Raw genomic sequence first — 16,273 nt, forward strand, 5'->3', positions numbered from 1 at the left:
TGTTGCTGAAGTTTCTACTTGTTTTAGTTTTTTTGATAGATGTTAGTATTCTTGTTAATAGGGATAGGTACAGTATCATGAGGAGCATTTTGCTAGAATTAAGAGAGAATTGCCGCTATAACTTAGTTGTAGCATTTTACCTCATGAGACCAGAGGAATGATGGATCATATAGGTTTGTAATGCTTTGGGAATTTTCTAGAAAATATAGCCTTGCTAAGATTTCCTGCTCTTTATTTGGAATTAAGGAATATTCATATTAGTATTCACATAATATTTTGGAAGGCTCAGAGCAATAAAAGTATCAAGGGTTCTCGCTGAAAATGAGTGCCAGGAAATTGTAAGTCTGCCTTAGATCTTACTCTAGCAATGGTGATAACAGTGTGAAGTAATCACTTCGCCAGCATAATTTTATAGATCCCTTTTGGGTGGGAACGGGCTTTAGGAGAGGCCAAGCAAAGCAATAGCATCAAATCTTAGAACACCTCTGCCCTATCTGCAGAACTTTCTGTTATGTTGACTACTTAGGTACATTCTAATTCAGATTTACTATTGGTTTGGAGACAGAAATAACTTCAGACTTCTTGGTACACCACAATTATATATCTATAATCATGCAGAAATTACTAACTATAATTACTATACTATATTACTATATTATAGTTACTATCTATTGGCCATGCCAGCTGGAGGAGTTAGGACCTATAGCACAACAGTATTCAGAAAATCACAAGTTATCATTACTTCGATAAATTATCAGAACATAAGTAGGTGGTATAACCTGGAAATTTTGACAGCTTGGAAAAAATTGGATTTGTAAATTATGTTATTATAATATTTTACTGAACAGGAGGAGCACAGAATGCCCAAAGTCTTTGGAAACATTGTCTTAGAATGTATTGCCTGCATGTTACTCCTCTGTACCATATTCATAGCCTAAGAAATGCCCTAAAGCAGTGATGGTCAACCTTTTCGGCACTGAGTGCCGAAAAGAGAACACTTTGTGCGCTTGTTTGGGCCACAACCAGGAAGAAAAGCTGCCCAGGGGGCATGCACACGCTGGAAAATGAACTTGCGGTTTCCGGCACGCGCATATGCGCCAGCCAGCAAGTCTTCTGGTTACTGCCACGCATACACATATGCCAATCAGCTGGCCAGTACGCACACGTAAAGGCCAGCTGATCGTCATGTGCGCATGTGCACCAGATATCCAAAAGAGGAATGGGCGATGCCGCGCGTGCCAAGTGGCATGGCTCCGCATACCACAGGTTCGCCATCACGGCCTTAAGGAATCAACGTTATCCTTATGTTCTTTATTATGTACATTAATCTGCTGAAATAAACATTCATGATTTTGGAATGGCAAGACAATAAAATATGGATTAGATACATATCTTTAATTTTTATGTTTTGACTTTGGGGACTCTAGAAACTTTTGAGGTGCTGTGTTCAAATAAAATGACCAATCTGGATAAAGGAATTACTGTGGGTATAGATTGCTTTTATTTGCCCTGAATGAAGAACTAAACGATCAGTGTAGTGCTATATAACTTGACATTACTTTAGGGAAACTTATGGGAATTGCTTTTTTACCCAGAGGGAATAGTTACCCCAGGTGCAGTCCTGCCTGAAAAGGGCTGATTGTGCATATTTTGGTGACTTCTGAAATGGACAATTTTAATATGCTCTCCCTGAGGCTGCCTTCAGTGATAATTCAGATATTTCACCTGTTGCAGAAAAGGGCTGCACAAATAATGGTTGAAACCTGATCATTTAAGTGATACTGATATTGCTCCAGCTGCATTTGTTCCAATGCATTTTCCAATCCAATTTAAGGTTAGGATTTTAACTTTTAAAGCTTAAACTATTTGGGCTCAACTTAAAGACAGTTAAAAGCTTGCCCATTTTCAACAAGAAAGCCCCTTTACTTGGCATATGTTGTTACCAGGGACTCATTAGAAAAAACAACTTGATCTTCTATTGTGGATTTGTCAGGAACCGTTTTTACAATACTGCTTTATTCTTACTAATGTAGTTTGCTTTGTTGGGTGGCTAGAATCTGTTTGAGTATTATATAAAACAATATTGGCCATAAGAAAAGAGTTGCCTAGGTTATTCTCTCCCCCCCCCCCCAATCTGTGCATCTTGCACAGATCAGAAATAATTTTGACTTTAATAGCTGTAATATATAAAGTACATTTCATAAAGTGGAAACTAAAAGCATGTGCTTGCTGCTTCTTTGCAATAAGCTTTAGGAGGATGCTATCACAACCTTATACTGCTTTGTACCTGATAAAATTTAATATATCTGCAGTTTACATTCCATCCAATAATATAATCCGATATAAGAAGACCTTGGTGCTCTCTAAGCTTGGTTGCTTATTTTGCTGATGCTTCATTATCCAACAAGATACTACCAGTGCAATAGTGAATTTTGTTCCCTATTTATATACAAAGGCTTGCCCTTGCAGTTTTGATGTGGGTGAGATTTTATCCTTGATAGTTCCTTGATTAGGCTATGAAACACCCCACAGACGGGGCAAGCTACTATACATAAACAGGGAGCAAACTGATGATGTTACCTAATTGGATAATGAAACATCGGCAAACAAACAGCCAAGCTCAGCAAACACTGAAAACTCCATAGTTTGACGCTGAGCTTAAATATATGCTTTTCTATTATAATCTGATAGAGCTAAACTCCCCCCCCCCCTTTTCCCACCTTTCCTTGACCAGCTTGTTTGATGAAATGTTTGAAACTCAAAAAGACTTCAGCTGGTCCAGTAAAGATGATGTTACGATGACCAGCATTTCTAATTCTTTTGTAGTTCATCTGTTATTGTTTCATCTTTTACATATTCTGCTTTGAAACAGTATTATCTTCATGCTTCCTTTAAAAGGTTAATCAACACTTCTGTAACATCATTTTGCCTGGCTAGGAAAAACAATCTAGATCCACCTTGCATTTTTCTCCTTGCTTAGAAAGACCAGGAGAGTGTGATGTGATGGCACCTGAGTGTCGAGATGAAGGCAGGAGGGAAGGGCAGGTGCATGGCCTTATTTGTTCATTTTGGTATTAATCTATTTAGCCTTGAACAAAAACATTTATAGCGTACTGTACTCAGTAATATTTAAGCACAAAAAGAATAAAGGTTTTCAGTTCTACAAAACAGATGACATTCACCATTTTGCACAAAGTTAAAATAGGCAGTTAGTTGCAAAAAGAAATATTCACTCTAAAACTTATTAGATTGTGTGTTTTATATTGATTAGGCTATCAAGTGCTAGCTCCCACTGCCTATTATGATCAGACGGGTGCCTTGGTGGTAGGTCCAGGGGCCAGAACTGGACTTGGAGCACCTGTCAGATTGGTGGCTTCAGCACCTGTTATCATCAGTTCTGCAGCTGCACAAGCAGGTAAGTAGCTTTTTTGCAATTTTATTTTTTAAATGGTCTAAAAGTTCTTTTCCCGCTTTGCAATCTTCTAGATACTATTCAGAATATTTATTTGTTGCCACACACATACATAGATGCAGGAACATTCTCATCTAGGTTATTTCTCTTAACATTTATTCTGTCATTTGTCCCAAGGGCATAAAAGATTTCAGTGACTGTTTCATAGATTAATTCAGAACTACTCCCCATTCTTTTTATTTGTGACATAGTGTAAAAAAATGTCTGGATGAAAAAACAGTGAACAGAGTAATAAGCAATAGTCCCAGTGTGCTATAGTTAAAATATATTTTCCATCCATTAAGAATACAGATAGTTCTCAACTTGCAATCACAATTGGGACCAAAATCTGAGGTCACTGAGTGAAATGGTTATTAAGTGAGATGTTACACTCAATGACAGCAATTCAGGCAATTCCATTTGTGGCCATTAAGCAATTTTGCAGAGTCCCAGATAAGGAGGATTGTGAGCCTGGGAGGTCCGGTGCAGGCTACACATAAGTGTTTCTGAGCTCAAAAGCTGCAAAATAGAGAAAAAAAGCTGCCTGCCTGGTTAGATTTCAAATCCAAGCAGCTAAAATTCTGCAATGCAAGAGCAAGAGCTGCCTGCCGAAAGATGTCAGCTCTCAGAGACGAGGAAACCACCACCATCACCCCCAGAATCAAGAGGAAGTCCTCTTGACAGGCAGCAGCATTCTTCAACCTTCCTTATCAGTTTCTCCATTGACTTTCTGGGAAAGTCAGCAGAGAAGGTTACAAATAGCAATCACATGATTGCAGGGAACTTGACAAGCAGAAACGGATTGGGAAGCACCCAGATCCTAGTCATTTGACTGTGATGCTTTGGGATGGACGGAAGTTCTTTACACTGTAAAATCTCTTTTCCGAGTCTATTGTTAGTGCAAACTTCGTTATAAAGATTATCTGTGTAGCCATTTTGCATTAAGAAATTTTGATTAGGATACTGTTGTTGGGACATAGAGAAGTGGTTCAGTGGCTAAAATTGTCCCCTTTTTTGGCATTAAATAATTGGGCGTTGCACAGATGTAAAGGTACATACCAAATTGATAGTAAAGTATAAATTTAATATGCATTAAAAGTGCTGCAATTTTTGTTCAATGTTGGAGATGCAGTTTGAAGCTTATTTATGTGGTTTGTTCATGTCCTGCTTTTGCCATATTTGGGTGTGAAATTCATACGATTTAAAGTGAACTTTACTTTTCAAAGAAACATATTCTTCTATTCCCCCCTCCCCCATTTTATTTGGAGTTAATCAAACTCAAGAATTATGATGTCTTTATGAAGGGGAAAGATCACGGGATGAATCTATATTTGATCTGCCCATGGAAATTCTTGACCCATTGCTTTCAGTTTGTCTAACACTTATCTAACAGAGGGGAAAGAAAAGTCAGCCTTCTGGCTCTCCTGTCATTCTCATTTAAACATATTTTTATAGTCTATATTGACTGCTCCAACTACATGATTATGTCTTAGTATTTCTTAATGCTTATGCAGGAAGACGGCTGTCGACCATATTATTAGTATAACACTGAAAGTTGAATTAAATATTTGTAATTTTTCTTACATACATTATAGTATATTGCTGCTATCACAATAATTTTGTAGGGGATATTAAGTATTTTTATTTTGAGCCCTGATTAAAACAGCCTTAATAAAAACATGTTGTATTCTAAGCTGACTGTGTTCAAAAGGAACAAAATATGGAATGCTTACAGTGTTCCACTATAGAAAATAATGGAGTAAGAAACTTTTTCTGCATTCCCTTGATTTTTTTCCTAGAGCCACAAACATAAATAAAATGATAGTCCATGTTGACTGCTACCTATCATCTATCTTACAGAAAAAAAATGGAAAAGGGAATTTTTTTTTTTTATAAAATCAAAAGCAGCTATAGAAGCTGAGCATACAGTACTAATTGAATAGCAATAGCAGCAAAAATATTCTTTTCTGGCTATTGACTTGAGGCCTCTATTTCAAGCATATGGTAACCTGCCAATGTCGCTCAAGAAACAAACAATGTCGTATTTATATTTAGCACACAGCATGAACTTTCACTTCATTAAGTACATATAGATACATATATTAAAGCTTACAAACAAACCAAAAGGCCATTGCATTTGTATTTTAAAAATTTAGAATTGGAAAATCTCAACACTATTAGCAATATTTGGCAGAGCCCAGCACAGGTCTTTGCATTCGTTCATCAAAGGATGTGAAACTTTAGGGACACTCAAAGCCATTTGAGTGAAACAGTCCCATTTATTTAAGACAGTGTTCTCAGAATACTGATGTACCCCTAATAGTTTTTCTTATTCATTGTAACTCTTTGTATTGAAATTTTGCCATTATGGAAAATTATAAGTGCCCTATTTCTAAAACTTGAAATGTTCTACATTCCTACTGATTATTGAAAACTATGGTGTCTTTCAGCTGCTGCAGCTTCAGCTGGAGGAACAGCAAACAATATCACAGGAACCACAAATGGGCTTTTTCGGCCCCTTGGTCCTCAACCTCAACAGCAGCAACAGCAGACAAACAACAGTCTACAATCTAATTCATTTTATGGCAACAATACTTTAACCAATAATTCTCAGAGCAGTTCACTCTTTTCACATGGTCCTGGTCAACCAGGAAACACATCTCTTGGCTTTGGAAGTAGCAGCTCCTTGGGAGCTGCCATTGGGTCTGCACTTGGTGGATTTGGCTCAACTGGTAAGTTACTAACTTTTAAAGGAAAAAAAAAACGGGAAGAGGTTGTACGGGTTGCTGTGATTCAAATAATTTTTCTTTGCATTATTTGGATGCATTGAATTTCTATCTCTTGATTTGAAAGAAAGTCAGTTGGACCAGGCAGATCTTGCATATGAAGAACAACTTGCATTAGTGACCATGAAAGGTAACTTGCATTTTTAGGGCTTTTTAAATAGTCCATTTTTGTGCTCCCGTGATTTTGTATTCAAGATTGTTGCATAAGTGTTAAAAGGGTTACTTTTGTCACAGAGATGGGCAAGAAATATCCTTTTGCTTTGCTTCCCACTCTCTCCAGCTTGGTCAATTATCAGGAGGACTGTTGCTGGAAGTGAACAATAGTTTCTCAGTGTTGCAAGGATGCTCTCAAGAACGCCTGGAGGACTGTGTTGAGCATTCTTCACTGTTTAAGCCAGGCATCTTACAGTATGTGAGAGTAGAAGCAAATACCTTCCATTTCCTGTTTAAAGACATTTTGCTTCTAAATGGAGGCAAGAGATGTTCTTTTGCAGTTGTCTTGGAAATTCATGTAGCATTTGTCTTTCAAACACCTTGCAGTAGGTAAACTTTGTTTTAATTATTTCAGTTCACAGATGCTAACTCTTCTCATTTTCTATAGTTTCTATTGTATAATCTTTACTACTTTATTCACAGCGTGATGGTATATGGCCCCTCTTTTAGAATTCATAAAGTTCTTAGATTGTGCAAATTGTTTTCTCATCGGAGAACATGACAACATATACTGATGCAGATAATGTATGAATTGTTTATTTTGCATAGGCTAAGGCATGAAGAAGCACACACAATTTTGTGCACTGTATAAAAGTGGGCTTGCACACCTTGATCTTGGAAAATGTCCCATGTGAAACAATTTTTTATATATTTAGAGGACTTATTAAAGGTCTTCATATTGATTGTTATAAGCAATTCCTCATCACTTTTTTGTCTTGTAGAATTTGTATTTTGGTTGATGTCCACTGAAATTAATAAGTAGAAAGAAAACACTATAAAAAGAAAGGATCTAATAAATGCATAGTCATTCATTACATGCTTTTAATTGAAAGTTATTAATGGCAAATCAAGGATGAAGTCTCTGTGATTTTTTTTTTACTTGAGAATAAACATTTTTTTAAAATTGTAGGCTTTCAGTCTTATTTGCAGTTTTTCTGCATTTTTATGAATAATTAATTAATGCTCTATATGAGTATTCCACTCAAACAAATCCTGGCTTTTATATAAATAAGTTTATTCAAATCCATAGTTTTTTAAAAAAAAATTGTATAAGATATAGTCTTTTTGTACCAATCACTCATTTTTCCCTTCATTGCATTTTGAATACAATTATTCTCAACTAGTCTTAAAGTGTAAATTTCTAAAATACTATTTTTAAAAGAATACCTTTGCTTGCTACTCTTAGAACATTATCTCAAGGAGACAAGATTAAGTGATTTGTCAGAGTCATCTAGTGAGCTTGACAGCTGAATCAGAATTTTAAAATATTGATCCATATTTCATTTTAATTTTGAAAGCTCAAGTCATCCCCCCCCCCCCATATTTTACTGCTCAGTAAATTAATTGGCTCACTGTGCCATCTTAATCTTTAGGAATCACTGTAGTTTCTTTTTTCTGCATTAGACTGAAATTAAGAAATTCTGAATAAAAGATACATTTGCTAAATAGGGATATAAAATTGTTAATATGGCTAAATAGCTCAATGTTCATAGTAAGTGGTATTTCAAGATTTATATTAGTTAAATTGCTCAGATAAAACATAAGATCAATATACGATTAATATTAATCAAATATTAATTTAAACTCTTAAACCATACTTTTATGAACACATCCAATTTTGTTATTTATATTTGTTCACCCATCCCTATATTCTCTGTCTGTGATCCAGATCATTTTAAGACTTGCCTTCAAAGTATCTTAGACTTTTTTTATTGAATTCCTTTATTTGTTGTTAACCAAGAATGTATATTTTGCCACCATATCTTATTTCTGAAGAGTGTAGAATCTAAGGGTAATTTTAGTAACAGCTATAAAACAGGATGAAGGAATTTATTATTTAGACTATCTCTATACAAAAACCTCTGCTGCATGCCTAGAATATGACTTGAGCAGTTCCCCCTCTCAGACTAGTATCTAAATTGAAAAGAAAAATTGAAGACATTTGCAGAAATTATTTGCACTTAAGATTCAACTTCATTGGTTTGTATTAACACATTAAGACATGCCTAACTATTGGTCCCAAAGCCTGACTCCAGAATGCCAAATACTATGACAATGTGACTAAGTCTTGAGTGAATCAAGACTTGGAGATTGCTCAAATTTTTTCCATATCTGAGGAATGCTTGTACTCATTTGTGATTTATTAAATCATGTGTGGTTATCACAGTAATTGTCTCTAGCATAACTTGATTGTTATAACGAATATGATCATATCTTGTATAGCCCAGCTGTAGGTTGGGGCTAGGTTTTCTTTGGTTGACACTGTATGTAATAGGGTCTTTTTATTTCTTCTTCAGTTGGCAGTTCTGCAAGTAGTAGTGCCACAAGGAGAGAGTCTCTATCTACTAGTTCTGACTTGTACAAAAGATCTAGTAGCAGCCTAGCACCCATAGGGCAGCCATTTTACAATAGTCTGGGATTTTCCTCCTCTCCAAGCCCAATAGGCATGCCTCTGCCAAGCCAAACTCCAGGACATTCACTTACGCCACCGCCATCACTTTCATCACATGGATCCTCATCCAGTTTGCATTTAGGTAAAAAAAACAAAGCCCTTTTTTGTTTGTATATGTTTGTGTGTATATGTATTTTTATATGTATATCAATATTTTATGTTGGGTAAAGATGTCAATCTGCCTTTTTGGTAAAACACTGTATAGGGGGCCTAGTCCCAATATGTTGCTAATTGATTGGTCATTGAGAGTGATCAGCTTTGGGAGCAAAGTGTTGGCCCATGCCACCCTACAGATTTTCCACATAAAAATGAAATCCTGATACTTAGTAAAATAAGAGTGGGTTGTTGTGTGACAGGCAAAGATATATTTTTTCCGTATAACTGTGTAAATCATGCATCTTTTTTAATGGAGTCAGCTTTAGGCTAATGTTTAGTACATGGTAACGATACAAGTTTTGCATCTCAAGTTTAAAAAAAACAAAGCTCGGCAAAGTATGCAGTAAAAAAAAACTGCTTTTAAATCAACAGAGTAATGAATTCACAGTAAATTTTACAAATTCACTTTCAAAACAAAGAAAAGTAAAAATGAAAGGCTTTAGGGAAATAGTGGCATTCAATCTGTAATGTGTCCTTTCCATACACTTGTAGTAATTTCATGCTTGAACCAGTAAGGATGTATATAGGCATGGTTTGTATCTAGATTGATACTGTTGACTAATATATGTTAAAATTACATTATTCTGTGGCATGCTTTGCAGTATTTAGTCATATAATTCCCTATTATTAATTATGTATTTAAGGTAAATTGTGAGTAAATCACTTTATATGCTTTATTGTATAGGCATTTTAGTAGCGAAAGATCTCTCACCATAAATGAGATCTCAAACTTGAATACTAAAAATGTTTCAAAATTCACATATCATATAACTTTCTTAAACTAAATTTGCTCAATTATGGCACATTGTCCAAATAGTGCATGCCTACAATGAAGAAAAAATGGACTAAATAATGTTCCAATAACAAAATGGAATAGGTAGAAGATGAAGTTCTACTTATAAATGGTCATGCATAGAGACTTATTCCAGTTATAATGAAAAGCGTTCTTGAAAGTATCTTTGCAAGTCTCCCAAGTTCTCTTGGAATCCTAAGGCAGATTGGATATTGTTGATCACAACAAAATCTCTACTTGAGAAACAAAATGAGGACCCTTTGTACACTGCTACTTAGATTTGGTCTATACAACATTTGACTGTGCTATATTTTACTTTTTCACCTATCCCTAATTTTTCTGCAATACCATTCTCATATCAAATAATGTATCATTTCTCACAACTTCAACCTTATGTCTTCTGGAAGGCTGTTCCTAAAAATATGGACTTCCAGAGCAAGAAGAAAATAGTTTTAATATTCATCCTTCCGATGTCATTTATGCACATGGCTCTCTGGATTTTATTCAGAATCGAACATTATGTGAAGAATATATACTAAGTGATCTTAAGACCATTTATTACTTCCAAGATAAATAACATTTCATCAAAATTAATGTACGGTACTTCAAGCTTCAAAAGTATATAACCAATTTCACTTGTCTAATATATAAATGATATACATTCTTCAACAAATGCTAGAATATACTTTTTGTGAATTATCTATTACTTATTGGACATAATTTGTACTATACTGTATAATGTATTGTGCTTCTGATTGGTCATAGAGAAGAGCAAAAGATGAATGCACAAACATTTCAGCCTTGCTTATTTCAGTGCTGGACTTGGAACATCCACTGGATTCTGGTGTTCCAGTAACAGCTTTAACTTTGTGTTCTCAGCCATATAGGCATAAACTTTCAAATTAATTTATAGCAAACAGTTTTAAATCATTTAAAATGGCAATAGAACCGTTTACTCACTATATCTGCTGTAGGATTTTGTGTTTGATCAAAGTTTGATCAAAAAATACCTTCGGAGTAAACATTTAAGTGCAAAAGCTTGATTCTGTTTAAACTTTGAAAAATAGCTGACTTTTAAAATAAGAAATACATAATTTCAAATGTTAGCTAGCCATCAACTGATGTTATTCTATGTTCATTTAGTTCTAAAATTTACCTTCTTGAGACAGTTTAGATAAAGCACACATTCTGAAAAATATTTGTAAGACTTCTCACAAGCACTGTATGTGTGTATCTGCTAATAACTTTGCAAAATGTGCCACATTATAATTTACCAGGTGATACATTGTAAACCAAAAATTTTAATGTTTGATTTAAATATTTTAAAATATTTCCCATGAGTATTAAAATTCATAGCATATTTAAAATTAATACACATTTTTATTTATAGTTTGTGGAAAGCAATTCAAATCCTTAAAAGTTCAGAAGTAAGTTTTTATTGAAAACAATTTTTTATTAAATAATGTCTAAATTGCAAGATAGACCCATCTTTTCTCTTTCTCCAACGAAAGCATACTCCTTAGCAGAATTCTGCTTGGGATGCTCTTCTAATAGAATAAAATCCCTCTCCCACCATTACTTTGCTAGATCTGATATTTTTCTGCAAAGCCTGCAGTCCTGCGGAATACATCTTTGCGTGGACAGAGATTTACAATAGGAAGGGAAACTATTAAAGCAGCTGCATGAATCATAGCCAAAAGTGTTGCTTCTTTAACACTTTAAAAAGAGATGCCTTGCTTGTGCTTCTGAATGCTTTGTACACCCCTAAAAACTAATATATCTTGGGCCAAAGACTTCGGGTCAGCCTCAGAGATTTTTTAGTAACAGAGAGGAGTTTCAATGGTGGATTTTCCTTGTGGGCATTGGAAGTCTCCTTTGATATTTGAGGGGACAGAATCCTATGTTCCAAGGCTTATAGCATTGTTGTCATAACGAGATAAACTCTCAAGTTCCAAATAGGTTAAAGACAAAGATCATTATCTGTTAATTTTTTTTAATTGTTGCCATATAAACAAGTAGAGAGGCATTTCCTGCCATGACTGCTCTTTCCACAGAAAGAGGTTTTTAATTGTGTATATCTATCATTTTCATTATGCTAGAGAGAATAAGCTAATAGCAATAACACTTAGATTTATAAGGTGCTTCATAGTGCTTTATACCACTGTCTAAGCGGTTTACAGAGTCAGCATATTGCCCCAATAATTTTACCTCATTTGAGGTAAATGAGGTCCTCATTTTACCGACCTCAAAAGGGTGGAAGGCTGAGTCAATCTTGAACTGGTCAGGATTGAACTCCAGGCTATGGGCAGAGTTAGGCTGCAATACTGCATTCTACCTACTGCGCCACCATGGCTCCTAATGCTTTAATCTGATTAAAAGTATCTCAGAATAAAATTCATTTCTTTTCTTGGTGTATTAATCTTTGTTCTACTTGTTTAAATTAATTGTTATTGCAGCATTTTTGCTCACTCCCTGCTTCTTTGCCTTTCCTTGCTCCATTTCCACCTGGACCAATAAGCTGTTGCCACCTCTGCTAATGTTATGCCTCCCGTTATTATGGTCTTTCCATGTATTACTGAGTTTTAATTCTTCTCATAAACTTATTTGTTTATTTGTGTAATTATGAAGATGATGATGAAATGGATTTATTCATGGCTTATTTTATAGAAAGACAAGTCTGGATTTTTTGTAAAAAATAAAATGAAAGTAAACTTGTATCTGTTCCATACTTAATAAAAACTGCCAAATATTAATAGAAAAAATTGTTTCCAGGGACAATTTTCCGAATAAGTTTAGTAAGATATTTTTAATAACATTAATTATCATGTGCTAGATGCATATCCAGTCACATGGCATATGTTTTTAGTAACCTTGCTTAACGCTGGTATAAGATTTTATAATTGCATACATTTTATAAAAAATTACAAATATCTAGTTCATAACCTTTTGCTTAAAACAAAGCAAATTGTGTGCAAGGTAGTCCTGATTTGTTTATTTTGCCTTGATTGTGTGCGCTGTTTACATCATTAAATCCATAAGAATTTCATTCCCATAAAAATCTATTACTGCAGATGCAGACTTTAGATAGTTATCTCAAATATTGGAAATGGTAAATAATGCTTTATTCTATATACTAAATGAACTTTGCTGTCACCTTTGGGCTTTACGTTGTAAATGTAATGCACTTGACAAGATTTCAACTAGTAATCTTCCTATGCTTGTATTAATAACCTTATGCACATAATATATTTCATCTCTATTCAGGGTTATCTCCAGAACAAGAAACTATTAGTTTCCTTTGTCAGTACGTTAAGAAAAGGAGCACAAACAATCTTTGGGATCTAGTTTTAGATACAAAGCTGTTGCTATATAGTCATTTTCAAATAACTAATGCAATGGCAAGTTTTTAACATTTATCAGGTAGACATTACTGTCATGTTTCTAAAAAAAACAGCATTTTTGTAAAATATAAGTGGGCAAGTTTGAGTAGTTTGAATGGTTTAAGTGAAGTCTAGTTGGGCAGATTCAGAAAAAACAGGTACATAGAATTTTCTGAGAGAATAGGTCCTTCTAAAGACATCTTCGTGGATTTGGAGTGCCCTCTGCAACTGTGTGAGATATGGTATAGAGGAAAAAGAAGGAACAACCTAAAGCAACTCTCTTGGTGCAAGTAGAAGGGTCTTCTATTCATCCAGGAGACTTGTCATATCCCAGTCTTTAAAACTAGAGATTTAAGTTGTAAGCTATTAAATATTAATGTAACCTTTGGTTTACAGGCATTTAACTTTGTAAATACATTTAATCTTTAGTTTTGAATTTGTTTTCTGTAGCAGAATAGTTTTTATAAGACAATAATATAATACATTTCATGATGAAATTGCTAGCCCATCATAAACCAATATTCCAAATTTTACAAAACACTTGAGTTGTTTCAACTGTATTACTATAGGAGTGTTCTCTAAACTCTTAATATCATGATGTTTTGGCACTGCATTCAATTAGATAAAATTAACTCCTCCTCTCTTTTTCTGAGCTGCCTATACCTCTCCAAAAAATTTTTCTTGGGAGTTTGCCTGTATTGAATTTTTCAATAGCTATGGCATTTCCCATGCTATTCAGGAAGGCCTTTCACTCCTCAAAGTAACTTTTTAAAGGGACTTTTTTTAAGCAGGATGTAAAGAAGTCAACTTCTACTAATTTTATGTTACATACATGTTCCTCTTGGTATGGCTATTTTTAAAAAAGTGAATTAGAGCAAAAGGTTAAACAAGCAGAAAACGTATTGAGCAACTGATTTCTTCCCCCTCAAATGCTAAGGGATTCTTGTGAGCCATCCTTATGAATGTATAGTTAGACAATTAGACAACCAATCCACATTACTTAGAATTATATATTTTTAGTATTACATAATTGATTCTTCTCCAACACAAAATATTCTTTTAAATAGTTACATCAAAATGTGCTCATTCCCCATATTCCAGATTGATAAGAAACTTTCTGTAGTTCCACATCTGTTGATGCACATGATTGCTGCCATGGTGGTTCAGTTGGAAGGTGTGGAAGGTGTTTGTCATAGATTTTAAATATGCATTGAATTAGTATGTTTTGAATGCTGGCTATTACACATAGATGAAAACATCTTGTTCTCCAGTATTTCAAATTTAATCAATAACAATTATTGTTATTGGTTTGAGGACATGATTAAATATATGTAGTTTAGGATTGAACTGTGAAGTCCTTGGTGATCTTTGAGCTTGGCTGTTTGCTTACAGACATTTTGTTGCCCAACTACGTAATATCAGTGTGAATGAGTATGGGATGATAAAGGAACTATCCTCCCACCGAAACTGGCAGAACACGCTACTATATATAAGTAGACAGCAATCCTCTCCCTACCTACTTGCACTGATGATGTTACCTAGTTGGGTAATGAAATCTCCGCAAACAAGTATCCAAATTCAGATATCACCAAAGACTCCACAGTTGTACCTGTTACTATTCATTTATTGAAATGCTTTATTTTGGTGAGTCTTTATATTTTAACTACCTTTGCACTTTTATGTATATTTTATGTTAACTGCCTTGAGCATATTGGTAAAAAGAATAATTTTAATGGGTTGTTTAGGAAGTAACATTTAGGAGGGATGCTGGAGTTATTTTAATCTAAATAATAAAGTAGGTAAAAGCAGGTTTTAGTTTGAGCAGGTTTTGGAGTTATGATAAAAAGCATTTATATGTTTGTGTGTGTATGTTTTAGAATATTCCAGATCTCTAACTTAATTAGCCAATTAGTTAATGCTAATTCCTTAGAAGGAAATAAAATGTATTGTCAGGAGAAGGGCTTTAGTTATTTAGCGTGTTCCACCATGTGAGAAGGCTTAAAAGGGGTAACTTATATTGTTAACTTTATATACATACAACAATCAGTAATTAAAATTATATATCCTTTTGGGGAAAAACTTTAATATCCAGAAGCTTGTTGCTGATTTTGTTATATATTGGAGCTGTTTTTTTCAGAGTTGTTTCAGCTCTTGCTTTTTAGACTTGAACTTTTAAAATTATTATACTTGGGACAAAAAGGAACAATCAGAATGTCTTTTGTTCCTTTCTTTTTAAGTAACATCTGATTACTTGACTGGTTACTAGTAGTTAAGAAAATGTAAATAGAAACTAATTCTAGCTTTCCTTAGTTTGAGTACAGTTAAAGTAGTGCATACTTAAAACGTCGTACTAACCAAACTGCTTCATTGTAGGGGGATTGACCAATGGTAGTGGTCGCTATATTTCAGCAGCTCCTGGAGCAGAAGCTAAGTATCGCAGTGCTGCAAATACCTCCAGTCTTTTCAGCTCAAGCAGCCAGTTGTTTCCTCCCTCACGGCTACGTTACAGTAGATCTGACATTATGCCCTCTGGGCGGAGTAGGTTATTGGAGGATTTCAGAAATAATCGCTTTCCTAACCTTCAACTAAGAGACCTTGTTGGGCATATAGTTGAATTTTCACGGGATCAGCATGGCTCTAGGTAAGCATATATAGCTCTCCTGAATAAATAGGGGAATACATATTTCTTTTAATAATGTCTTCGGGGAATATATTGAATGTTGCATATATTAATATTTAATATTCAATATGTGATGAATAATTCTGATTAAACATCTATTCACTCTCGGTGTACCCAGAGACCTAAATTTGGGGATTCATTTGGCATTCATAACAAGATGGGATGCACAATATGAGGTCAAATTTTGTTTTCAAAGTGAATCAGGGACCACTTAAATTAATTGTACCTCACTGAAGTTGGATTGATGTGATTATAAATAAAAGCTGTGCCTAACACAATCTAAAAGTAGCTTTTATTTTACTATTTCCCATATTTCATTCACAAAATAATTGAAATAGAATTTTAAATGTGTATATGGAATT

The 16,273-nt window shown here is 34.4% G+C and overlaps 1 protein-coding gene across 22 annotated transcripts in view; it reads left to right on the forward strand.

Moving 5' to 3' along the window:
• PUM2 (pumilio RNA binding family member 2) overlaps positions 1–16,273 on the forward strand; it is a 79,254-nt gene that overhangs the window by 49,370 nt on the left and 13,611 nt on the right. For 15 of the 22 annotated variants that reach the window (XM_034432172.3, XM_034432174.3, XM_087882348.1 and 12 more), the window contains exons 11-14: positions 3,272–3,415; positions 5,902–6,183; positions 8,748–8,984; positions 15,605–15,872. In XM_034432172.3, the coding sequence (XP_034288063.2) occupies positions 3,272–3,415; positions 5,902–6,183; positions 8,748–8,984; positions 15,605–15,872 (931 nt within the window). The remainder of the gene's footprint in view (positions 1–3,271; positions 3,416–5,901; positions 6,184–8,747; positions 8,985–15,604; positions 15,873–16,273) is intronic. The other 7 variants (XM_034432180.3, XM_034432181.3, XM_087882350.1 and 4 more) reach the window with 1 other exon arrangement.

Source organism: Pantherophis guttatus, chromosome 1 (assembly GCF_059756535.1).
Source record: "Pantherophis guttatus breed Tessera chromosome 1, ASM5975653v1, whole genome shotgun sequence".
Taxonomy (NCBI): domain Eukaryota; kingdom Metazoa; phylum Chordata; class Lepidosauria; order Squamata; family Colubridae; genus Pantherophis; species Pantherophis guttatus.